At 33.1% G+C, this 27,289-nt stretch overlaps 1 protein-coding gene across 1 annotated transcript in view; it reads right to left on the reverse strand.

The window, feature by feature from the left end:
* Positions 1-27,289, reverse strand: part of LOC115211095 (structural maintenance of chromosomes protein 1A) — a 56,653-nt gene that overhangs the window by 14,234 nt on the left and 15,130 nt on the right. Inside the window, exons 4-20 of the mRNA XM_029779986.2 lie at positions 26,822-26,970; positions 25,271-25,439; positions 23,270-23,482; positions 22,655-22,740; positions 22,126-22,174; positions 19,296-19,412; positions 18,464-18,678; positions 18,241-18,376; positions 16,833-16,910; positions 14,731-14,942; positions 12,573-12,735; positions 11,809-11,867; positions 9,640-9,835; positions 9,015-9,083; positions 5,447-5,580; positions 1,215-1,336; positions 944-1,029 (exon numbers count right to left, since the gene is read on the reverse strand). Of these exons, the coding sequence (XP_029635846.1) occupies positions 944-1,029; positions 1,215-1,336; positions 5,447-5,580; positions 9,015-9,083; positions 9,640-9,835; positions 11,809-11,867; positions 12,573-12,735; positions 14,731-14,942; positions 16,833-16,910; positions 18,241-18,376; positions 18,464-18,678; positions 19,296-19,412; positions 22,126-22,174; positions 22,655-22,740; positions 23,270-23,482; positions 25,271-25,439; positions 26,822-26,970 (2,253 nt within the window). The remainder of the gene's footprint in view (positions 1-943; positions 1,030-1,214; positions 1,337-5,446; positions 5,581-9,014; positions 9,084-9,639; positions 9,836-11,808; positions 11,868-12,572; positions 12,736-14,730; positions 14,943-16,832; positions 16,911-18,240; positions 18,377-18,463; positions 18,679-19,295; positions 19,413-22,125; positions 22,175-22,654; positions 22,741-23,269; positions 23,483-25,270; positions 25,440-26,821; positions 26,971-27,289) is intronic.

The raw sequence follows: 27,289 nt of genomic DNA on the forward strand, positions 1-27,289 counted from the left end.
GATATCCCAATGACTGACATACAAAATCACAGGAGATGCACTGGGAAGGCAATTGAAGAACCAAGTTTCGAAAACAGCATCAAGAATTTTAGTATAATTAAGGATAAGGTTAGCTTGAATAAGATGCACTTTTAGGTTTGTAACATGGTGCAGTTCTACATACCATAAAATAACTTTAAGAGAAGTTTATAGCTAAATTTAAACCACTCCATTTGTACAGCTAAAATGGGATATTAACAAAACCACTCTGTCCAAAGCGTGGTGAGCACAAAGGAGACTACATGAACAGCTCTGCGAGAGCTACACAAACCGTTTTTATAGGAAAAAGGTTAACCATGCAGTCAAGAAGTTTGCTTTGCAAATACATGGTCCAGAGTTCTATAACATAGCAAAGCATCTAGAACTAATATTTTCTAGCAAAGTAAAGAGTTGGCTAATGCTTTCAATAAGATTTAGTAGCTTATGTATATACATGTGAGAAAATGGCTGATAAACTGGTATGGTATTCATTCCACTTCAAATGCAAAAACACTTCCATGTTACTGCTACCATCAGAAATAGCATGACTGATGAGAGTCAATACCATTCTATTCATCATGAAAGAAATTCAGAGAGCTGGTGCTTTCTTTGTGGTAAAAGTTTTCTATCTCCATGCAATAGGCAAACAGCATAAATCAGGTGCAGTTTCAATACTACATAGTAGTAGGACAAGGTGAATGTGAAAGCTCTAAGTGCTAGAGAAAAAAATAAGATGAGTATGATTCCTTGCATACATCATGTAGTATGCAACTGAGAACAAAAAGTAGTTTTACTATTAGAGAATTAAATGACATCAATAACAGAAAACATAAAAAGAGCACTTGAGTAGGCTAAACAAGGTTTATGTTATTTTGATTGGAACAAAGGTATTTTGAAATGGGGGTGAAAAAAAAATCTCCCTTACTTTCATATGTTTCTGCTCATCATTCTTCACTTTTTCTAATTCTTTTTCATCATCTTTCACAGTTTTGTCCCATTTTTGTACATTTCCTTGAGAGAAAGAATAAAAGCTTAGTTGACAATAGTTTTCAATTATACAATATAACATAAATACATCAGGTAATTGCAATATGTAAGACAATTGTGTCAGATATTAACATCAACCAATTATTTGTGAAATACCTAATGATGATCTATTTAATAAACATCTAATTATAATATCAAGATTGATTTACCTATTGTATCTCGTGATCTTTCAAATTCAATTTGATTTTGGAGCTTAAATTTCTGGTTCTCAAACTCTAATCGCACTTTGGCCCTCTCTTCTTGCACTTGAAGCTCACGTTCTTCATATTGTCTGAAAACATAAAATAATGCAAAATGAAAGAAAAATAAATGAAAATAAAGAGGTAAAAAATAAGCTTATAATTTCTATTTTATGACATATTTTTAATTTAATATGCAGTTAGATATAAATGAAAGTATATAATCAGAAAAGTAAGATTTTGTTTTATTTAAGTTTCCAGATACTCTAAAGTGTCAATGTTTGCTTGCCTTGAAACAGCATCAACATTTCTCAACAAATATTCTTCAAAACTTGCAGAAAAATTCAAAATCTTTTAGGAATAATGCATAAAGAAAACAACTCTCAGCTCTGAGGTTCTCTGGGATAAAACAGAGGAAGACTGATGGCTACAATGGAGTGGTAAGTTCTACCCTCTCTCTCTATCACAAATAAACACTTTCTCAATCATCACTCTCAAATGACACTATATAGACAGTATATAAGTAACACTAGATATCAAGATTCTTCAAAATGTTACTAAGCAGTTTCAAATATTATGGAAAGAAAAACAATTTATATTTTATGAGATACTATGCTCTATGAATCAGACAGTTAATTTTTATAATGTTTTAGACATTATTTGTGTGTATATATATTCACACATAATTTAGTGTCTGTTTTCCATGCTAGCATGGGTTACACTCATGATTCCCAACGTGGGGCATGGTAATATTTTGGTGAGGCATGCATAGGGTTATGTTGTGCACCTTTTGTACACAATGTTTAGTATACCAATAAGAGAAAGGGGGGCAATTTGAGAATGAGTAATTAAAAAAAAAATCTTTACATCCCTTCTGTGGACAATTTTAACAAATTTTGGACACTTTAGAGACAACAGGTCGTTTTCATCTTATTCATAAGATCTGATGTCACTAAAGGGGGAATAAGATTATTTCCTTCGATTTAGTGGTATGTGAAAACATGTAATTACAAACGCGTATGTGTGTGTGTGTTTCTGTGTGCATGCATGTGTGTGTAGTATAGAACTGGTCCGTACTGGAAGCAATGCCATCTTAATTCCCTATGGAGAAACAAACTGGAGACAGACTTATGTGTGTGGATGTGTCTAATAGTATTGACTCTTATCTCTGGTGACAAAATATCTAGGAACGCAAGAAAAATGTGGTGCTGCAGAGTGTTGATAGGACAATAAATGGCATTGCGGGGTGAAGGATGAAAGAATTGAATGGTGTGAAATGGGATGAAATAGAGTGGAAGAGAAAGAGGCAGAAAAAGAGAGAGAGAGATTTGGGAAAATTCCCTGGAGTCCACTTAAATTAATCTTAACTTTAAAAAAAATGAATATTTTTTAATGAAATTGTCTACCTCGGACTATGTAGATTCCAAGGACATAGGACTTTTGGGGGAAAACAATTGGGGGCTATTTTTGAGAACTGTTCCCCACTTGCTGGTGTTTCTGAACATGTTGCCCATATTTGTTTCATTTTCTACGTTTTGTGCGTTTGTGCATCCGCAGATTTCTACTGAAGCAACAAACAGGCAATGAAGACAAATGAAGCCCTCACCAGAATACGCGTTATGCTAAATATAACAGCTAATGGTCTGGTACACAGAAATATGTTATTAAGACGACTTATCTGTTGCATACGATTTTTGTTTTTCACTGTAAGTAAATTCCCAGGTAAACATTTCTAATAGAAAGGCAGAAGACATCAGAAGCAAAAATAAGGAATATACACACACAGTTAAATATAGAAGTGTAAAGCTTAATTTGTGACATAATCTCTATAATAAACATGATATTAAATGGAATAATTCCCCATTTGAACGTTTTTTTTTTAATTGTTTTCCAATTGTTTTCCCTCAAAATCTACATAGTCCAAGGTATATTTGTAGAGAATTTCATTAAAAAATATCCATTTTCTTGAAAGTTAAGACAAATTGAAGTGGACTCCGGTGAAATTTTCCAAAATACCCGCCCCAACCCCTCCTAAAACATTTTTCCCCACAAAATTTTGTATATTCAGAATCTACATGATATAACACATATTCGTAGACAATTTCATTAAAAACATCCATTTTTCTGAAAGTTATGATCATCCAAAGTTGGGGGTGCAGAAATCTGTAGTTATGCTGATTCAAAAATACATAAAATGAGTAGTGCAAGTAAAAAAAAAAAGTTTGTCATTATTCAGAGGACTATTTAAAATTTAGAGTTATACCCGCTATCCACGATAAACCATCACTAAGTTATGGGTGAAAAACTCGGATCGTATGAATTTTCCAAAGTCCTCTCCCCACTACTCAGAAAAGATTTTCTTTATAATCATAATTCATGCAGTTGAAAGGTTTTTATATAAAATTTCATCAAAAAAAAGTTATAAGGGAAAACCTCAGATCTTGTGAATTTTCCGAAGTCCCCCCACCATTGATTTCCACGCATATTTTTTATGTCTGTTGCACTATTTAAAAAAAAATTTTCTTTCTAGGTTACATTAACCAAATTTTGAATAACAAAAATTAAATATCACAAAGGGGCATCAGAATTTTAGAAATGACTTGGTGGGGTATGGCCAAATATCAGTTGGGAATCACTGGGTTAGACAGTTTGACTGGGACTGGAGAGCTGTACCAGGCTCCAATCTGATTTGGCTTGGTTTCTACAGTTGGTTGCTCTTCCTAATGTCAACCATTCCAGGAGTGTAGTGGGGGCCTTTTACAGGTTACCAGCACTGTCCACGACAACAATTTCACTTGGCTCGACATATCTTCTCAAGTACAGCAAATCACCAAAGGTCTCAATCACTTGTCATTGCTTCTGTGAGACTCGACAGCCTAAGATCATGCTTTGTCACCTCATTCCATAGGTTCCTTCCATAAATAGATTAGCATATATGTATATATATAATATATATATATGGGTATGTAGTTAAGAACTTCTTGACCATGAGGTTTAGGTTTTTATTCAACTGATCATCTACCATAGCCCTCACCAAGCAAAGCCTTGGGAGTGGATTTTGTAGCTGGAAAATGAAAGCCTGTTGTGTCTGTATGTGTATTGCTGCTTCCTTGTCTTGGTTCTGTGTGATACTTGTAAATGGATATCACTGTCATACAACACAAGAACATGTAACCATGGGGAAATATCACCTTGCCTGGATGTAGCTGAGGGTTAAAGATAAAAAGAACAGCAGCTGATCATAGAAAATCAGTCTCAATGAATTCTGTCTGACCCATACAAAACTAGGTGGGCATTAGAATAAAGATGATACAGGTGGTGATGATTACATATGTTTGTACACCTTTCAAAAGATCTCATTTTGGTACAGCAAACCATGTAGAAGGAGATGGATGGGAGCCAACTTTTAATGTTCTAAGACAGGTTATCATTTGGCTGTTTCTACTTAGCCCCAGCCTAGTATAAGCCAAATTTTTGCATCTGGAGAAGACCAGATGCCTTGGCTATCACTATCGATTGGAACTTATTTTGCAGGTAATAGCAACATTAATGTTATCTGACTTGATTTAAGATTTTGTACAAAGTTAATTACAAGTATTTATTCTATTGACTAAATGTCACAAAACAGCTGGTTGAGCATCAACTCCACTACCTACTGAACAAGTATTATTATATATGCTTTTAGTATGTAATACAATTTAATACTTTACTATCTAAAGATATGTAACTCTAAATGTAGAATTGCTACAATATATCATTCACATAAACATAAAGAGTAAAATGATTTCAAACTTTGGCATGTGGCCAGCAATTTTGGAGGAATTGCATTGACCCCAGTGCACAGCTAGTACTTATTTTATTGACCCCGAAAGTGAAACTCAAGCAAAATTTGAACTCAGAATGTAAGGAGGGACAAAATCCTGTTAAGTATTTTGTCTGGCCAGCTAATAATTCTGCCAGCTTGCTGCTTTAATGAGTAAAATGGAAGGCTTTCTATGGAGAGGAGCTGCATAATTTTAATCAGTGAAATTGAACACTAAGGATGTAAATTCAAAGTATGCTTCTGATACATTTCCACATATGAAAAGTAAACACAATATTATTGACCACTGGATTACTGTAGAAGAAAGTATATGAGTTAGGTTTTGTAAATTTTTTTATAGAAATTGCCCCCACTGACATAATTTAATCTATTCACAAACCTTATGTTGTCAACTTTTATCTGTAAGCAAAAGTCTGAAAATACTTCGTCTTCAACATTATTCATTTTGGTCTCCAGATCTTTGATTTTGATACCTCGCTCAGTCATAACACGATCAATTTCTTTCATACGTGGCTGTAAAAACAATGCAGAAAGTAAAATTAAATAAAATCTGATATGATATTGGATTTTTAAAAATAAAATCAAGACTAGTTTTTGAAAAATATAATAAGTATTAAAAAATGTTTAATGCAAATCTGAAATATGGAGTATACTCCCATTATCGAGCTGCTCAGTATTGGAATACAGTTACTAAGAGGGTTCTGTAATAAGGAGATACATAAGTTTTGTTTGGGGTTAATACTGAGGCTTTAAATGTCAAAATACTTCTAGAGGTTCAGCTTTAACCCTTTAGCATTTAAGCCAGCCATATCTGGCCCAAATGTTCCACCTATTTTATGCTCCAACAAGCTAGATCTAGCCTCTCACATCCATTCTGTAGCATTATTCTAAAAGTATGCAATCATATCATCAAACTTTCGCAGCAATGGCATAATGATTAATTCAAAACAATGTGAATCAATAAGCATTACATTTAGCAGAATAATCTGAATGCTAAAGGGTTAATGAAATCTTTAGGTAATATCTAAATGTATATTAAACAGCAGGTGATTAACATCCTTATATATCTATAATATAATAGAGAAAGCTGCTTATTAATTAGGTATGTAACAGTTACTAAAAGAAAGCAATTATCAAAGGCTTGATAATCTGGAAAATTTATATAAATTCATGTTCCAAGAAATTTCCTGCAAAGTCAATTTCTGAGGTTTATTAAATATTTGAACTAGAAGTTATTCTCTAATTTAAATATTTGTTGCATTCCCTGCAGAGTAAATTTAATAGAAAATATTAACTTGTTGCAGGTGAAATTTTCCATTTTCATTTGCAACAGTCTCTCACCTCTACTTTCATTAATGATAATTACCTCCACTTTAGCAAAGGTAGAGGTATTGTTTGCAGTATGTTTGTTTCTTTGTCTGTGAAAAAAGATAACTCAAGAACTGCTGGATGGATTCAGATGCAACTTTCAGGGATGTTTGGCTTTGTGACTGGCATGAACTGATTAGATTTGGGGATCGATTTTTTATATTTTCTTTACTTTACATGTAAAGTTTCACATTGTCCTCTTGTACATGCACACAGAGACACATATACTCACACATTTTCAGTGTTCGATGTTACCATCCTATTTCCATTGTATACACACATGCAAACATAGCTCTCTTTTATACACAAATATACTCACACTTCAAACGCAATTTATCAGCTTTTTTGTTATTCATCTATGACCCCTTCCTTTCTCATTCACACAATGTGCTCTTTGCTATTTACCTCTTCTACCTTCACCCCTCACTCCGGCTATATGCACTCTTGTATGTGTATGTGTGTGTGTATGTGTGTTGTGTATGTATGTATATGACTGTATATCCTTATGTGTTAAGTGTATACGTTTTTTCTATCACTTGTAAATTTATAATTTTCTCCTTCATATATTCGTTTTTGTTCCTACTTTTTTGATTGTCTCCCCTACCCCGGGCTACTTTTTGAGTAAGGTAACCTCTCAAATACACCGTCTGTGATCGATGTTTTTTCCTTGTTAAGTTCTCTTTCGTTTTTTTCGCTCCTTATATATACATTTTTACTTAAATATTGTAACTTTTTTCAAACATAGTCTTGACTATCACTTTTAGCCTCGTGTAATATATATATATTTTTGTTTTCAATATTAAAATGTATAACTCTCTATGGTTTTTTTTCTGCTAGTGCACCTGTTACATTATATTCTACTATACACATGTGGCCCTATTTACATTATACTTTGTCTTGACCTGCTACCATTTTTTAAAACATATTCGTTAGATTTGTATTCTTATTTTTGTCTGTCTTTTTTTTCTCTTTCGTCTCTCTCAATATTATTATAACTGTTATTTTTTCCCTTTTACAACTTGCTTGTAAATATCTGATTTTTCCCTATTACCCCACTTGTATTCTCCCTTATTGTATCTTATTTTAATTTACATTATTTTATTAAACCTTTTTTGAATCCGTTCAAAAATTCCTCACACTGAAGAGAATGACAACGCATAAATTTAATTATAATTTTTTTCTTACATATTTGTATTGTCCTTTGAAACACGCGTATGTATTGAATCCTATTTTGTATCAAATTGTTTATGGTATATTTATACCTTTAACAATATTTTTCAACTATATATACAAGTATATACATATATATACACACAAATACATACATATATATATGCGCACATATATATATATACATACACATATATACATACATAAACACATATATATACAGATATATATATATATATATATACACACACACACACACAATATATATATATATATATATATATATATTCATACACACACACACAATATATATATATATAATATATATATATATATATATATTCATACACACACACACAATATATATATATATATATATATATATATATATATATATATATATATATATATATTAGGTCATCCCATAAGTTCTGTCGGATTTTACCTTTTTTAAAATTGAATGTAATTTAATGGTATTTTTGAAAATCTAATGGAATTAAAAGTTACTTTTATGCATTTGTGTACATTTAAACTAATTAAATATTATTTTACAGAAGAATAGAATTAAAATTTCTTTGATTAAAACCCTTTTAAGAGCATTTGAGGCACATAATGCTTTATGAATACAAAAAAGGAAACTCTGCAGCCGAAGCAACCCAAAACATACACTCAGGTTATGGGAAAGAATGCTTGAATGAAAGAACTTGCAGAAGTGGAGATTTGAGCTTTCAAGATGAAGATCAAACAGAAAGTCCAGTTGAGTTTGATGATAAGCCCCTTGAGGCATTATATGATTTGAGTTAAGCAGACTGAAGTAAGTAGAATAATGTTCTGTCTACAGCAATATTTTCAAAATTAGGTTTCATAAAAGAAATTCTGGTATTCTGTGAGGTATATTGCCTTTAAATAAATTCTCAGAAATTTTTTTATAAAAAAAAATAATATTCACCATTTTTAAAATAATTTATAACACTTTTTTGTTAATATGAATAAATTCTCTTTGTATCCATAAAATATAGGAGAGGTTCTGTAATTTTGGAGAAATTGTGTAAAGTGTTTTCATGACAAAATAAATTTGACAGACAGTTGAATTTTAATTTGAGACCTAATGATTTCAAATTCTTATTGTTTTGCTCTTCAAATCCTCATACTGAATCAAGTGTAGTAACAATAATTATAAAAATGTTACGTTCTAAAGGAAGTGGAAAAGCAAAAATCTGTATTTATCAAAGCTCAGGATAGTGGCAGTCAACACGAATAGAATAATCACAGAAGAATGTATCAAAATTCTAAGTAAACTGCTGCAATATTAAAGTAGCTCACATATGTTCAATGACCAAATTAGAGAAATATTTTCCTCAGTTGCAGAAACATAAAATATTAGTGCTATATTAAACAATTAAACTTACCTCAAAAGACTTCAGCATATCATTATACGTATTTAAATCTCTTTCATTTTGAGTTAGTTGTTTATTCAACTGAAAATAAAAGAATATAATTTTTTAAACATGACTGATATCCACTAAAATCAATTCAATAACACAGAATAAATAAGGTTTTATATTGATTCTTAGCATTAAGACACAACTGTTGACTTGTATGGAGGATGAGTCTACTGAGTTAAATTCAATACATAACTGGAAGACATATTACCAGTGTAGAAGCAATGAAGGCAGTTGACCAAAGTGGGATTAGATCCCAGAATGAAAAGGGAATTAAATATTTTAGGGTATTTAAATCTGGTATTCCATGTTTATAGTACAAAGTTAGGTCATCATGAAAGTTCTAGTGATTAAAATTTGAAAACATTTTAACTATATTGTTCAAGAATACTAAAAGTGTAATGTTGTAGACGTGTTTTAAAACATTGGCCATTTTATCTACTTACATGTGCCCTTTATAAATGTATCTAAAAAATTAAAACATCCATAAGTAAATAGGTAAAAGTAAATTATAAACTGCTTCATATGGGATAATTTTTCTGAAAATAAGCTCTTCTTCAATAAATAAACAGAAAAAGTGAAATCTACTTACAGTGTTATCTCTGTCAGTAATGGAATATTTGAGCCTTGTTTCCAAACCTTTGATTTGGGAATTAACAGTGTTTAATTCAGATTCTTTCCTCTTCTTTTTCAGTTGTTCTTTTAGCTCATCAGTCAACTTCTCTTTTCTGGTTTTCAGTTGGTTCAACATCTTTTCATCCCATCGACGAGCTCTGGCTCTCAGGTCACTGAATTAAATAACACTACTAAGTGAATATTCCATGCTAAGCAACAACAGCCAGTGTATGCAAACTCATATGAACTTCTGAATAATTCCACTCGTAATGCACATCCAGCGAAGCATACTAGCTTCATTTCTTTCAAGCTTGCACATGTCCTCAGCAGTCACAGCCCATGTTTCACTGCCATGTAGAATGGCTGTTTGCACACATGCATCATACAATTTGCCTTTTACTCTGAGCGAGAGGCCCTTTGTTACCAGGAGGTAGGAACTCTCTGAATTTTGTCCAACATATTCTTATTCTAGTAGCTATGCTCTCGGAGCACCTCCCCCTGCTACTGACTTGGTCACCTAGGTAACGGAAGCTATCAACTACTTCTAGTTTTCGCCACTGGAATTCGATGGAGTCTATTGTCTGTAAATTTTTAGTGTTAATTGTACCTATGCACCTTCTACACACAAAAAACTAGTTTCCCTGTTAACCCTCTTCTGATATTGTGCCTTCTCTTATGTGTATATAACTTACACCAGGCACATCTTATTGAATTTCTACAGATCAAGCAGGGCCATCTATTTGAAGGATTTGTGATTTGTCTGCTTTCCTACTTACTAAGACTTTGGGTTTTGCTAGGTTAATTCTAAGGCACTTCAATTCTAGTTCTTGCTTCCACACCTGAAATGTCTCTAGTTCTGGTAGTAATTCAGCTAAAAGAACAAGGTCATCAGCATAGAAGAGCTCCCAGGGACAGCCTGTCTTAAATTCTTCTGTTATTGCCTGGAGGACTATGATGAACAAAAGGGGGCTGAGGACTGATCCTTGGTAAACCCCTACTTCTATCCTGAACTCTTCATTATGCTCATTGCCAACCCTCACCTTACTGACAGCATCCCTGTACATGGTTTGTACAGCTCTCACCAACCACTCGTTTATCCGTAGTTTCCGTATTGACCACCAGATAAGGGATCACAGGACCCTGTAAAAGGCTTTCTCTGTGTCAGCGCAAGCCAAGTACAGAGGTTTATGTTAGGCTGCTTCTCCCTGGCACAAAATCAAACTGCATCTCATCCAGATTAACTCTCTCCCTAATTCTCATCACCTGATCCAACAATTTGATACCTATATCATCATCATCATCGTTTAACGTCCGTTCTCCATGCTAGCATGGGTTGGACGGTTCGACCGGGGATCTGGGAAGCCAGAAGGCTGCACCAGGCTCCAGTCTTATCTGGCAATGTTTCTACAGCTGGATGCCCTTCCTAACGCCAACCACTCCGTGAGTGTAGTGGGTGCTTTTTACGTGCCACCTTCACAGGTGCCAGGCGAGGCTGGCAACGGCCACGGTTGGATTGGTGTATTTTATGTGCCACCGGCACGGAAGCCAGTCAAGGCGGCGCTGGCATCGGCCATGAGTCGGATAGTGCTTTTTACGTACCACCAGACCAAGGATCCTGGCTGGTTCAATTCGATTTCGCTTTCGCTTGCCCCAACATGTCTTCGCAATTTAAAAGATTAAATTCTAATATGCAAATAAATAATGTGAATATTGTGAAATTCACTAGATTTTGGTCATTTGTGTTTACTATACCACTCACCCACTATAACTCTGTTACTGTTTTAACTACTTCATAGTCATATACCAAGGAAGAGCAAATGGTTTACAAAGACTTGTCTCAAAGGTAAAATAAATACATAAAAGTGTAAGGGTTTTAAACCAAACATGAAAAATTTCTCTCTATGGTACTACTCTCAATAAAATGAGAATTGTTAAAAGAAACAATGAAAACATGAAATTATAAAAAACAAACAAACAAGCAAAAAAGACAAAAGTCTAATTTGTTAAAAATACTTAAATGAATAAAAAATATTGTTCCTGAATTAAATATAACTAAGTTGGTAAAATAAACTAAAAAATATCCTGAATATCTCATTTGACTGATGAAGTATTTTTGCAAATAAAATTAAGATGTTTCTTTACTCACCTGGCACCACCAGATATAATTCCGGATTTCTGAAATAAGGTCCCATCCAAGGCAACTGACTGAAAAAGAATAAATCAAATGAAATAGGCTGTTTAGAATACATAACACTTATTAAGGTCGTTATAAACTTATGTAAAGCAGTCTAGAGTCGTATTGAACACACATACACTTATTAGTTATACAATAAAATCTACATAACTCTAACAAGAACCAATCTTGTGATAAATCTTAACCCTTTAGCATTCAGATTACTCTATCAAATGTAGCACTTTGTTATTCACATTGTTTCAAATTAATCATGCATTATCTCATAGCTTTGAGGTTTTGATGATATGATTGTTTATTTTTAGAAAGATAATGTAGAGTAGGTGTAAGATTATTTGGGCAGGCTTAAATGCTTAAAGGGTTAAATTGAAACAAGAAATAAAAAAAAAAGAAAGAAAAAGAAACCCTGCAAAATATCGTTCTAACTAAAAGAAAATAATTACTTTTAATAGCCATTACAATTCTAGGTTTGCAATAATAGCAGTAACAATAAGTTTTAAGGGGTTTGGTTTAAAACTTTTTCATTACCATAATAACTGTTTGACATATTTATAACTAAGAAAACTGCATACAGATTTTGAATACCAATATGTAGTTTTAACAGTTAACTTATAATTAGACCAAAATCAATTTAGTGCTGGACCACAAACTAAAACTAAGGTTCCTGTTATATATCAGTACAAAAATGGAATGGGGGTAATAAAAAGGACTAAAAATACCTTGTGTCTTTCGTGACCACCAAATGCAACTCTACGAGAATCTTCAACAGTTTCACAGACAAGGGCATTCCCACAAGCAAACAATAAGGCTTTCTTGATGGCAGGGGGATCATAACGTATGACATCAATAACTAGTTTGACATTTTTAGGTTCTCTGATATCTCTGGAAAAAGATCAAGACAAAAATGAAATACAAATTAGTTTTTATTTTTTAACAATCTAACAACCAATTATCTACGTTTAGTAAATATGGACACTTTTAAAGATATCCAAAAAACTGTTTCAGACTTTACAGATGACAGTAAAAATGTTTATGTAGAGTTTCAATAATTTATGTTGATGAATACATATCTTATGAAGTACTAGGATAAGTAGGAGCTGGAGGCCACATGTAAAAGGAATATCCTACTTCTGACAACATAACCTTAAGTATATAATGTGAATAGTTTGTAAATAAAATCAAAACAATGATATAAGAAACGATGATGATGATGACCATCATCATCATTTAACATCCACTGTCCATGCTGGCATGATTTCAACAGTTTGACCAGGGCTGGAAAGCTGAATGGCTGCACCAGATTCCAGTCTAATTTGGCATGGTTTTTCCTAACACCAACCACTCCAAGAGTGTAATGGGTGCTTTTGTGTGCCACCAGCATGGGTACCAGTTGCGTAACATCTGCCACAACTACAATTTCACTTGGCTTGATGGATCTTTCTTCTCAAACACAGCATATTACCAAAGGTCTCAGTCATTTGTCGTTGCCTCCATGAAACCCAGCACTCAAAAGGTGCTTTTTACATGCCACCAGTACAGTTGCTAGTTCTGTAACACCAGCATCAGCCACATTGCCTACGTGAGGCCCAATGCTTGAAAAGTGTGTTTTATGTGCCAGTTACGTGACACAACTATGATTTCACTTGGCTTCATTGACAGGTCTTCACAAGCATGACATATCGCCAAATGTCTTGGTCACTAGCCATTGCTTCTGTGAAGCCCAGTGTTTGAAGATCATGCTTCACCACCTCATCCCATATCTTCATGGGTCTCCCTCTTCCATAGCATCCTTCCACTGGTAGAAATCAGCACTTCTTCACAAAATTGTCCATATCCATATGCATCACATGACCACACCAATGCAGTGGTCTCTCTTGCACACCACATCTTATGCCTGTTATGCCCAACTTTTCCCTTAAGACGTTTACACTCTGTTGTACATGCACACTGACATTGTACATCCAGCAAAGCATACTAGCTTCATTTCTTTCAAGCCTATGCATATCCTCAGCAGTCACAGCCCATGTTTCACTACTGTGTAATATGGCTGTTTGGACACGAACATTAAACAATCTGCCTTTCACTCTGAGGAAGAGGCCCTTTGTTACCAAGCAGTAGGAGCTCTCTGAACTTTGCACAACCTATTCTTAGTATATCAAGCATGTGGATATTTGTGGATAGTTAAAGTGAATTGGTGTGTGTAGGTTGTGTTTGAGTTTGTTTTAGTTGAAGATGATGCTAGTAATATTGGTAAAAGACATTAGAAGATAACAACTTAACAACCAACAAATGACTGCCAAAAAGTTGGAAACACATTTTTATAAATACAGCCAACTAATAATTCTAAGATGAGGAATATGGACGCAAATTGTTCATGAAGATCTTGAGAATCATTGTTTCTTAGTAAAGACACTATTTGATAACAGTTGATAACCATGTTGGTAACTTCTAATTCAAATGATATGGCTAATTTTTATTGTGTAATATAAAATGAATATTTATTCTAACATGTATTTTAATGACTGTGTTAATTCAGAATCAGTAAGTAAACAATGTAGTAACAACATATGATATAACATTTTAAGTTTAGTATTTAACTTTCCATACAAACATTGACTGCAAAGTTCTGCAAAAGGATGAAGATATTTTAGAAGTGTATTTCTTGAATTCTCAATTAGAAATAGATAATGTAAGGACTAATTCAAATATGGTGCTTTAGGGGTGAATTTAAATTCAATTAAAAACATAGAAATTATTGGTTGTAACGCTTCTTCAAATTTAATTCATTTATCAACTTGTAAAAGTACTAAAACCATTAGGTAAAATGATATTAAAGACCTACTGCTACTAAACTACAATAAGGTAATTAGTCTTTACCTAAGCTTTTCATTGACAGGCTTTACATCAAGGTAGTCAAGTGGAAGGAAGGTCTCGGGTTCAATTCTCTGTTCTTTCATATACTGGATACAATCCTTAGCAGTTTTTTCATTATCACATACTATAGCATCCATATATTTGCCAAGTACTTTAGTAATAGCTACTTGGTACCTCTTGTGGCTTGGCTCACACAAATCAATCAATCGACCGTGCTAGAATAAATAGATTACCATTTTAATTTAATAATGAACACAAAAAAATTTAAGCAAGACAATTCTATACAGCTTTTTAAAAATAAAGAAGTTTCAGAATCAATGGTAGATTAAAAGAAGAAAAAAGACAAGCATTCAGTTTGAGTAAATTATATTTAAATAAGAGTGAATCTGACCCAGTAAAAACCTGATTTCATAACCCACATTCAATTGCTTCTAATATACCTTATGAATGGGTCATGTATCCTTGTCTACTTTGTAACTTTCTCTAACCACACAGATAATCTCTTCTATGCAACCAGTGGTATACTTTAGGGCTGGATCATGTATCTCTCCTTTTCTACTCAAACAACCTGCTCACAGTTACCCTCTCTAACCACACACATTGCTCTCCTTCCCATTTACTCAACAACCTTTTGCAAATGGATAGTCTGTTTGTAAAACAGAGAGCCCTCACTTATTTCCATTACTTTTCTATGAGTAAAGAGCTAGAAACATCTTGCATTGATATGACAACAGCATAACAACTATACATGTGAAGGAAACAATCTTGCAATGCAACACCCATTTAAATCATCTGTAACAGTTTTTCTCAGAAACTTGTTACAAGAACTAGACCTCACAGTATTTGGTTTTCTTTCTTGGTGACCATACATTTAAAACATTCACAAACCTGCATCGCAAAAATTTGGCTTCACTTATGTACAGTGAATAGTTCAACTCTGAGCAGTTGCTGACAGTACAAAGCACAAGTACCGTTACATATCAGGAATGCTGATATAGCTTATATAAAAAAGTTGTGTATTTAATCAGTAAATTCATTAAGATGTTACAAGTTCTTCTGCTCTAAACTAACAACACTGAAACCCATCTGTCTGTGCCTTACATCACAAATTATTCCTCATAAACATTAAGTTTTTCCCATTAAAATGCAACTCATCACAGCTTCTTTCTTTCCAACAATTTTTCTGCAAGCATCAACTTAGCAAACTTCAAGCAGAATATTAACTGAATTAACATCATAAGTTTGGAAGAACTTGGCAAAGGTTGTCACTGCTGCTCCTCATTTTAGATTAAACAAAAGATTGATAAAAATTTAATTATATAAATTCTCAAGGAGATAGAACACCTTTTAAATAATTTAGATTTTTTAGTAAAAGAATCATTTAACTGAATTATGTGCTTTGTTTTGTTTTACTGACAACTTTTTCATGCCAATATGAATCAGACAAAACGTATTAAGGCAGTTTTTCTATGGATGGATGCTCTTCCTGTCACCTACCTTCACTGTTCCAAGTAAGGTATTATTTTCCATGGTACTTTGAACAACAAAAAGCTCAATAGCAGGAAACATTTACATACTAGATTGTAAATAAGCATACTATCATACAGAGGATCACATTGCTTTTATGTAGCACATGTTTCAAGTAGCAAGGTACAGGCATGATTGTGTAATTAAGAAGCATAATTCCAAACCATTTAAATACAGGTTCATTACCAATGTGTGGTACCGTGGGCGAGTGTCTTCTTCTATAGCCCCAGAGTGACTGAAGCCTTGTGAGTACATTTGGTAGACAGAAACTGAAAGAAGCTTGTCATACATATGTTAGTATCCCCTGGTCTTGATATCAAGTGATAGTTGTAAATGAGTGTCACTGTCATATAAGCAGTTTCCTTTGTTTTCAATCTTCCATGTAAACATGTCCAGCCATGGGGAAATATTATGTTACTTGGAAACAGGTAATGACTGGTGACAGGAAGGGCATCCAGCTATAGAAAATCTGCCTCAGTGAATTCCATCTGACCCATGCAAGCATGGAAAAATGGATGTTAAAAACTGATGATTATGTATGTACTTCAACTAATAGCAATAAACAAATATAAACTTACCACACCAGGAAACAAGCGTCGCAAATTTTCAAGTAGTTCTGCTTTCTTTATTGCTCTTGAAGATTCATGTTTATCAACCTGGGTGAAAAAAAAAAAATATATATATATATAATATACACATACACAAATATACAGTGTGCATCAAAAGACCCTCCCATAACTTACAAAGTCATCAATGTGGCACTAACAAAGCTAGGCAAGTGATAATGGTGTCTTCAGGAAGCTAATACTTCGCCCCTCACTCCCTTTCTCCCAGTTATCACTAATGGTTTGGACTGGTGCATACCATGTATTTATTGTTGAAACTGTGATTGTGATTCAGTGAACTACATTCATTTTGGGCTAAATTGAAATGATGCTGTTCCAGACCAAAAATCCATATTACTATGGACTGAAAATTTCTGGGCCACAGATTCAGTACTTAAAAGCAAAATAAAACCTGGAAGACCCTGAAACATTCAAACTCTGGAAAAAGTCTGCTTTGGGACTGTCTGATCCAACTGTCAGGAGAACTTTACACACTGGTCTCAAGTTCCATCTGTACAAAATGCTGGTTGTTCAAAAACTTCATGAACATGAATGTGAAAACTGCCAGCTATGTAATGAAGATATCATTCACAATGTTCCTGCAGATAATGTTCTCCTCACAAGTAGAATTTTTGCAAACAGTTACAAAAAACAAACCTAAACAGTTTCATGGAAGACCACTACATAGTAAACGAATTACTGTGTGGCGTACCGTCATAAATATTGGTGTTTGAGGCCCACATATTTTTTGAGGAGAGAGGACAAGAGGTTAACAATAACATCTAACTCTTATGTAGAGATGCTATGGAATTTCAGGAGCTCAAACTCACAAACCTTGAAATTTGGATGTGTTTAATACACACACACACATAGTGCAATGTAATGTAAATCATAGATATTAGAATAATTTTCATGGTTAATTTAGTTTATTACAACTAATTATTTACCAATGAAGTGGTATTTGATCAAAGAATATTCAAGATATAAAATGAATAAACAAGAAAAAGGAGTGTTTTTCTGCCAGGGAATACTAAATAGTAATCAAGAATTTCAAAATGAATTTGTATACCAGAGTTGCAATCATCAAAAGAAATAAACTACAGACCAGTCAAATTGGAATATGTCCATTTATCATATTTCTACTCTCTTTGCAATAAGAAAGAAACACACTATGAGAGTATTACTAGAGTCAAAACAAAGTACACACCAGCAATCAACTACTAGAAATAATAACCAAATCTCTTCAAATCATATTCTACTTGATGGTTACAGCTAAGGCACAATTAATCAGCGGTCTGCTCAAAAGGGCTGATCTAGTTCTCACAAGTAACAACAACTAGAAACTTAGAAGAATAGTGATAAAATATTAAGAGATTACTACCTTTGCTTCACCAAGCTGTTCAACAACTTCAGCAAGCTCAGAGTTAATTTGAGAGATCCTAGCATTGGCACTGCTTACTTCTTCTTCAAGTTCTCTGGCAGTCTTCTTTTGTTCATCAACTGCTTGCATACTGGTTCTAAAAGAGAAACCAAACACAAGTTACAACTGCCACAGGACTAATAATTATCTAAAAGACCAAAGCAACAATGAAGTAGAATCTTACTTTATGTAGTCATTCAGTTTTTCAACTCGTTTCTTGTTCTCTTCCATTTCATGTTTCTTCTGTTCAATTTTAGTTACCATATCATTTTTTTTGCGTTCTTCATTATCACGGCGATCTTGATCAGATTTCTGCTCTCTGTTAATGGATTCTAAGTCTTGTGAATAGCGAGCAGCTCTTTTGCCAGCTTCTTCCTTCAAACGATGGTATTCCTGAACCTAAAATTAGAGATAAAAACAAAATTACTTTTCTTGCTATCAGATGTATTCAAATTTCTTATAAAGTGAAGCCACTTCTTCCAAGGAATCTTGCTTCTACCTGGAAATTTTTTTCTTTTAGAATAAGTAGCTAAATCTCCTCCAAATTACAACCTATCCTTATAAAAAAAAAAAGAGAAGGTATATTGCATTTTGGATATTTTCTTTTATTGAGGTATAATATGCCTGAAGTGAAGTTTAGATGGTTATGACTGGAATGGTTTTCATCAGATGTCTACTCAACCAGGGCCAAATTGGTGCTAAATAAAATCTGTAGTAAATATTCTGCTATTCATAGTTTAAAGAAATTAAATATCTGTAGATAAATAAACAGCCATCCATCAAAAGACATGTAGACATGAATAACTGATATAATACATTTAGAAAATTATTCCTAATATATGATATTAAAACATGTTTACCTTGAAGTCACAGTTGAAAACAAATATTAAACCAAAGATGGCAATAATAAACAAAAAGTTGATGACAAATCAAAATAAAACAAGTCACCAAAATCTGTAATCTGCCAAGTGACAATAAAGAATATTATAAGAGTATAGCCTAAGAAAATAACTCACCTGAGACTCTTCCAACTGGAGGTCTCTTCCTTGGGACTGTGATTCTTTTTCTATTCCTTTTTCATATTCTCGTTTCTTTTCTTCAACTTCTTCAAGTTCTTTCTCCAACTGATGGATCTATATCAAAAATATGACAACAGACTTTTGGTCACTTTTGAACATGGATACTGGTAAGACATTGATATATTCTATGCTTTATGAACATTTTCATATTATACATATTTATGCAACATAAATATGCACATTAGCATTTTGACATAGATACACATATCAATGTATGTAAACAGATTAATATATATCAACTTTGTAGCCACACACTAATCAACTTTTAAGTATATGTGTATGAAACTGACATACATTAATAAAAGAGTTTGTCGGATCTCAAGTTTGGTTGCTGTGATGAGTGAAAAAAGCTAATGTTACTGGCTAATGTCCTTCAACAAAGGACCATAACTAAAAACATCTTATCTCACTCCTCACAACAGCCAAAATCTCCTGGATTTACTATTACCATTTTTGCCAGTGCAGAACCTCAGCAGTTTCTTTGGATTTTAGATTTCATTCTAACTGAATTCTCCTCTTATTCCAATCTGCCTCAAACCACCCAAAGTCTTAAGCTTTCAATTGGTGCAAATTGCAGCAGAATTTTATGTACAGATCTTTTTACAGTATTCCAAACAGCATTGATGAAAAACATATATTTAACTTAACTCTATAATAATTTGGTTGTTCTCTTTTGGGGCCACTAAACATCAATGAGCTTTAAAAAAAATTGATTGAAACAATGATTTATTTCTCAATGAAAGACAGATGTGACAGAATTTATATTTAATATCAGCATTTTTCCATGTGGCCACAGGGGATGAGCCTTCTGGAGGTAGTATTCTGCAACCTGAGGTTCTTCAGGATGATGATCGTTACTTGTTTTCAAGTAAGGTACTTTATGCTATTGAACCTCACATATTGAACCACTAAGCTGCAAGATGTAAACATATACTACTGCTGACCTATGTGATAACATGTAGAGACAAACACACATACAGTGCTCCCATACAGATTCCTTCATACAAATTTTGCTCACAAGGCATTGGTGAGCCCCAGGCTTTAGGAGAGATCACTTTCCCAAGGTACCGTGCAGCAGGACTGAACCTGAAAATATGAAGCTGTGAAATGAAGTTTTTAACCACACAGTGATGGTTTCAGTAAGCAAATACAAAACAATTTCTAGTATTATTAACAAACATGGCCGAAAGTCAAGCAGAAAATATAACTAAAACAGACAAACTAAATTTATTTTTAATGAAAAAGATACAAGATATCTATAAGCAGAAAACAAAAATGTTTTTCATTCCTACTTCATGAATTAAAGCTCCAAGCAACAATTTAGTTCTTTACAATATAAACAAAACATTTGCAATCAGTTTAACTGCCAAGGTGCTGACTTAGACACCCGCATTGTGCAGTATTCATAGCCAAAATAGTTTAAGTTTCACAAGTTTAGTTCAATTAGCTAACATGAATTGATATGGTCCAACAGTGCAAGCAGCAGAACTATTTGTAGCACTGAGTTTAAACCATCATCATCATCATCACCACCACCACCACCACCACCATCATCATCATCAACATTTTCCATGTTGGCTGGACAGGAACTGACAAGGCCAGGGGTCATACCAGGTTCCATAGACTGTTTTGGCTCAGTTTCTACAGCATGATGCCTTTCCTAACATCAACCACTTTACAGAGTGCATTGGGTGCATTTTACATGATACACCCACCAGTGCTTTTTAAGTGGCACTAGCACCCACACCAATGCTTTTTACATGGTACATGCACCTACACCAATGCTTTTTCATGGCACCTTGGTTTTAGGATATCAGTTCAGTTGTGCTGGGCTTGTCTTGAGTAAACATTACTAGATATAGCTGAAGTTAATAAATTTAAACAACAATTAATAAAAAGTATGTAATTTAGAAAATACCACTGACTATAAAAAATCAAGACAAAAAATGAAATTAAAAATATAACTGTTCTACAAATACAATTTCATAAACCTTGTAAAGAAAGCAACACAAAGAAAGTAAAACTATGAATTGTTTAATTAATATGCTAGAAATTTCACTGATTAGCACAGCTACATTACAAAATTATGAAGACACTAACTCATTTAATGGAAACATTGGTAGTTTCATTTCTCCTACTTGATTTATAATTTGGTCAGAGGTCAAATATCCAAGTACCTTCTTCACATCCACAAAAAAAGGAGTTGAAATTAACATTGAGATTAAACTTCATGTCACTCTTACAGAAGTAGAATCAGTCATAAGTAGTTGTTTTTATTAGCTAGATGGATCAGGCCATTTGAGAGTTATATCTCAGGACTGGACACAATGCAGTGCCAGCAATATATAAAAACTGACCTCTTGGTTGATTTCTATCATCTTTGTCCTGGCATGGGTCGGATGGTTTGACTGAGGACTGGCGAGCCAGATGGCTGCACCAGGCTCCTATCTGATCTAGCAGAGTTTCTACAACTGGATGCCCTTCCTAACGCCAACCACTCTGAGAGTGCATATGAGCACTGATTTAGATATAGCAGAATATGAACTGCTTGTCATTAAGCTGTAGCTACACTAAAATCATTACAAAGCTTAGTACTTGAAGTGCTAAGTTCATCTTCTCTTGCAGGTCTGGAAAAGGCACTTTGATACCCAACTTAAAACCACATATTTAATTAAAACCAAAGCTTCACTGTCACAGAGAAAGAGAGAGAGAGAGAGCACATGCATGTTTGTATATTTAATGTAATAAAAATAACAATTCAATTTACCTCAGCTTCATGATTATCATGCGTCTTTTTAGTTGCCTTGAGAGATTTCCTGTAATGAAAGGAATAAAAATTAACATGTTAACTTACATTATAATCGAAACAGGTGAAATACACTAAAACAAATTGAAATAGAAACAGTTGATTTCTTTTAAGAATATGTTTTGTCTTCATAGAAATATAAAAAATGCATTCTTGTCCCTTCCTATCCCAAAATGTGAACTGAAAGATGCAACAAAAACTTCCATTCATTTATTGCTTGTTAGGATCACTAATGAGAGAGCTTAATAGAAAATAACAAACCAATGAGGGAGTCTTTAATGGACACATGAAGGCTAAGGATAGCAAATCTTAAAATTGTATTTTACTGTCTTAAAGGTAAGATACCCAGGACAATGTAATCCTTTGTATTCAGTTATTGATCCTTACTCTCAAAAACAGGATTGTCATGATGGGAATGGTTTCACTGTACATTCAGTCAGAGGTGACCAGGGTCTAAACAACAATAGAACAGTAATAAATGATGACTTACTTAGCAGCTTCAAGCTTTTTAATCATGTGAGCAGTTTTTTCTTTTGCTTTGATGTAAATAGGCCTCTTTTTGTTCAGCTCAGATTCCTGAAGAAAAACAAAATCTATTGTAAAACTATTTCAAAATTATTAATTTGTTAGATTTATCTGAAAGTAACCAAATATCAATTATTACATAGTAGCTTAACTACATTCAAACATCAATAATTGAAATTTTTTCAAACTCCACTCTTACCAATCTGATATTTATAAATTGAGTGAATTGTGATTTAAGAAAGTTATCTATTATCAAAACTGACAACACATTCATAAATTAAGCATTCAAAGCGCCCTTAAAATTCATGTTTCTTCTGTAGTCTTACTTCAGTTAGGCTGTCTGTTTATTCTGGAGTATAGAATACTCAAAGATACACAGTACATCATAAGAGAATAGAAGAACTTAATTTTAGAAAGGAATTAGAATAGACAGACAAATCACTCAGACTATGAAGAATTCTTTTTGATATTGCTATTAAATTTATAACAGGCAAGATTGAAATTATCCGCATAAGAATATGAAATTATTGATCTGAGTGATAAAAGAAGATAAAAATGTAAAGTGACAAACTATACTCACAGCTTCTTTGATGTTCTGCTCAATTTTTGTGAGATCTCGACTCAATTTTCCTTGCTCCTTTTTCTTCTCTTTGATCTCGTCCTCAATCTTATCTCTCTTTTTTAATTCTCTATCTAAACCAGCATTCTTTTTGTTAAGTTCTTCATTCAACTCATCAATATCTTTCTCATTATGAAACAACTTGAACAATTGGAGTTGCAGCTGTTTTTCTACCTGTAAAGTAAAATTAACATTTTTGTTTGAGATGCACATCATTTACAAACACAAAATATCGATTTCTCATTTTAGCAAATCATCTTGTCCACTGTTAGTTTTTTGGACCAAACCTATTTTTCATAACTCACCATGACAAAATAATGATAAAACAGTCACCAGTTTCTGATACTTGTTTATTTCAAAGTATTCTATCCGATGAAAAAAAAGTTCATATCACAATTCTTTTATCTGAAGATATCAGAATCATTTCAGAGCTATCTTGCAAGGTTTGATCTGATACAGTATGTGGAAAGTAAAACAAACTGCATCACACTGGAATCATGATAGCTATTCAAAATACATAGATATATTCATTTTTGTTTATGTTGTTATAGCATCAGAATCTTGTATGTATATGACCTGGTCACTGAAAAGCTATTCCATTGTATAATACAGTAGAGCAGTACTAGTAACCAGGTTGTATACAAACAAAAGACTTTGTTATTATAACATAAAAACAAAAACTTAATAGTATATTTTCAATGGCAATCATGAGTCTACCATAATGTAACTTTATAATTCTGCTTGTTATTATGTTACTTAGCCCATCGTTAATGCTTTCATGTGATTAGTTGAAGGGAAAAAGAGGAGAAAGAAAGAGGGAGAGATAGAAAAAAAGAGAGCGAGAAGGATCCATGATGTGAGGTAGGGGAACATAATATTTATTCCATGGTTAAAAAGTTAGTTGAAGGTAGTGATAATATAAAGGAGAGTTAAAAATATAATTTTAGCAGAGGGGTGATGTTCTGATGGTGAGGGTAAAGAAAGGCACAGAGAGAGAGAAGGGAGGGAGATAGAGGGGGTGAAAGATGATATGGTGGTGGAGGTGGCAGTGGTGAGTGTATAGTGTAAAGTGTATTTTTTTAAAAACTGAACTAAGTTTTTCATATCAACTATCATTTAACGCATGCACATAACTGCAATTCCATGAATTATTTACACTTATTTACATGGCAGATATATGCAATTTAACTATATAGGTTATAGCATGAATATTTATTTTATGAGTGCTGTGTATTAAGTCTATAAAATTGTGCATAAAGTATATATAGTGTACATATAAAGTGCATTAAGTAATTATCGTATTCCAATTTCTTTCACTTTTCAATGAGTAGCAGATGAGCGACTATCTTTCCATAGAGACAACACAAGCTACACTTTCAGGTTTTATCGATAAAGTTTTCAGAAATAACCTAATAGGTTTACCATTAATTCTGTGAAATATTCACAGGTTCTGCCAGTTAGAATTATTGATATTTTCAACTTTCTAAATTTCTTTCAAATTAGAATAAATTTGATATTGCAGATTTAGTAATTTATATTCTGAAATAAATTTTTTTAAATGGAACATTAACCATAAATAGCGACAAGATTATAATAACATTGTACAGAAAGACTAGTGAGATGAGATGTGTGTGATATTTGCTTGATAGTATGCATTTAATTAAAATAGCAGTTTAGATAGGCATGTTGTCAATATTTATACTGAAGTTCTAGAGATTTTAACTGCTATATTCTAGCAAGTGTCTAAATGTTTTTTTTTTTTCATTTTTTTTTTTTGCTGATATAGGGATTAAAAGAGCTGTTTTACCATCAGATAGATGCATACAATGACTGGTTAATATTTTTCTTAGTAAATAATCTGACAGTAGCCATTGACTTGAAGCTAAATGGCTATACCAAAACCTTCAAAAAGAAAACTAAATTCAAAACAAATAAAAGGAAGAATTTAAATGGAAATCTCACCAATTGCTCTTTAAGTTTCTGGTAACGTTCTGCTTCCTCTTTTTCTAACTTAGCTTCTTTCTTTTCAGCAGCAATGCCTTTCTTTTTGTGGTAATTAAACTGAGTATCTTCTTCAGCTTTTAACATTTCAGTTTTAGCTTTATCATATTCTTCTTTTAATTCTCCAGATCTGAAAAGTGTAGATGTTTCTTGACATTAATATATTCAACAATGAATAACTACTTCCAGCAAAAGCTCAAAAACCAATTAAAAATAAAGTATTTATTATACCTGCCATCGTATAGCTAATTGATACTGCAATGTTTTTTGTAAACAATAGCAAGACCTCAAATGGAATTTTCTTTTAATAAATAGCTTTTTTTTAAAGGAATTAGAATATGTAATATGTGACTGTGAGGTAAAGTGATGTGATAGTAAATTTAAATCTTCTTAGTAAACTATATTTCACACATCCATTTTCTGAATAACAATAATATATTCAACTGGTCTCTGTTGATTTTGATCTCAGATCAATTCCATAAGAGTATACAAAAGTTACCCAATCAAAGCTAAAAGATCAGAGGAGCAAGTCCAATAAAAAACAGTAACAAAGCCATGTATAATACCTTTGGTCTTGGCAAAAGCATTTACAAAACAATGCATTAGCAATTAATGCAGCAAACTGATTTAAGGCCCTTCAATAATCAAACAAACATTTTCACCAATTTAATGTATAGGTTGGTGTACATCAGGAGTGGGTTTTCTGCCACTCTAGTTTATTATACTTTTCTAGTCATTAACAGGGATTTTTGAAGACTGGCTGTCAAAACTTCACTAGCACTGGACAAATGACCGTCTTGAAAAAGGAAATAAGTAAGAATTCCATATGATGTACCTAAAGTAAACCATAGAGCATATAAAGTGTAGGGGAATTACAGGATAGCTGACAGAGAAGGATGTTGCAGCGAGATTAATTCTGTTATAAGCCCAGAAATATCCCTATAGTGATTGACAATTTGTTATTTAGGTTACTTAATCAGCACTGGAAATAGATGTTCCAAAATCATAATACCCAGAGTAAGAATAAAGTAGAAAAAGTTCAGGGGGTTATTACTTGTACTGGCAACAAAAGGATTCTCTTTATGGATGAAGAGTACATTATTATATGATGCTTCTGTACAAAGTGCAATATTGTATGATAGTGAAACATGGACACTGGATGCAGAAGATGAATAAAGATTGAAAAGGTATGCAACCTATGCTGGATGTGTAAAATTAGTATGAATAAACAATGGAGAATAAATGAGATAAGAGAAAAACTGGTTCTGAGTAGAATCAGCTGCTGTGTACAACAGAAGAAACTGTGCTTATATGGACATATGATACATGTCGTGGATGACAGTAGAATAGAGAAGTGTCAAGTGGGAGGAACTAGCAGATGAGGAAAACTGAAGAAGACATAGGAAGTAGTGAAGACATAAAATGATTATGTTGATATCACAATAGCAGTAAGAGAGAAAAACAACACATCAATAGATTGCAAACTGTTATAGCAACAATAGGATTAATTACCTGCTGATTTCTTCGAACATAACCGTACGTTCTTTGGCATTCTTCATAGCAATGCTTTCAACAGTTCCTTGAAACACAAGAAAGTTCTTAGATTTTACCAAAACACCAATTTTCTCAAGTTCTTGTGCATACTGCTGGGAAGAAACACCCTGAATTAAAATGAAAAGAAAGAATAAAAATAAAAATACAACAAAATAGTTTAATTTCTTTTTCAATGAAAGGTGCAATAAAGCAGTTTAGATAACAAGATTGAGACCTACCTGTATTCCCTAGACTAGAGATCTGGTCCAAATGCTTGTAAAAGAATGAAATCCACTATAACCACTATGAGTTAGGTAGCACTGTTAAACTGGACAATGGGTGATGTCTACTAACCAAAAACACACAAATAATTCTGTCTATGAGGCTTTGATTGACAGATCATGGTAAATGAAACTTATCCAAGGGGGTCATGCAGTGGAATAGGAT

The sequence above is a fragment of the Octopus sinensis genome, linkage group LG4 (assembly GCF_006345805.1).
Source record: "Octopus sinensis linkage group LG4, ASM634580v1, whole genome shotgun sequence".
In the NCBI taxonomy this organism is placed as follows: domain Eukaryota; kingdom Metazoa; phylum Mollusca; class Cephalopoda; order Octopoda; family Octopodidae; genus Octopus; species Octopus sinensis.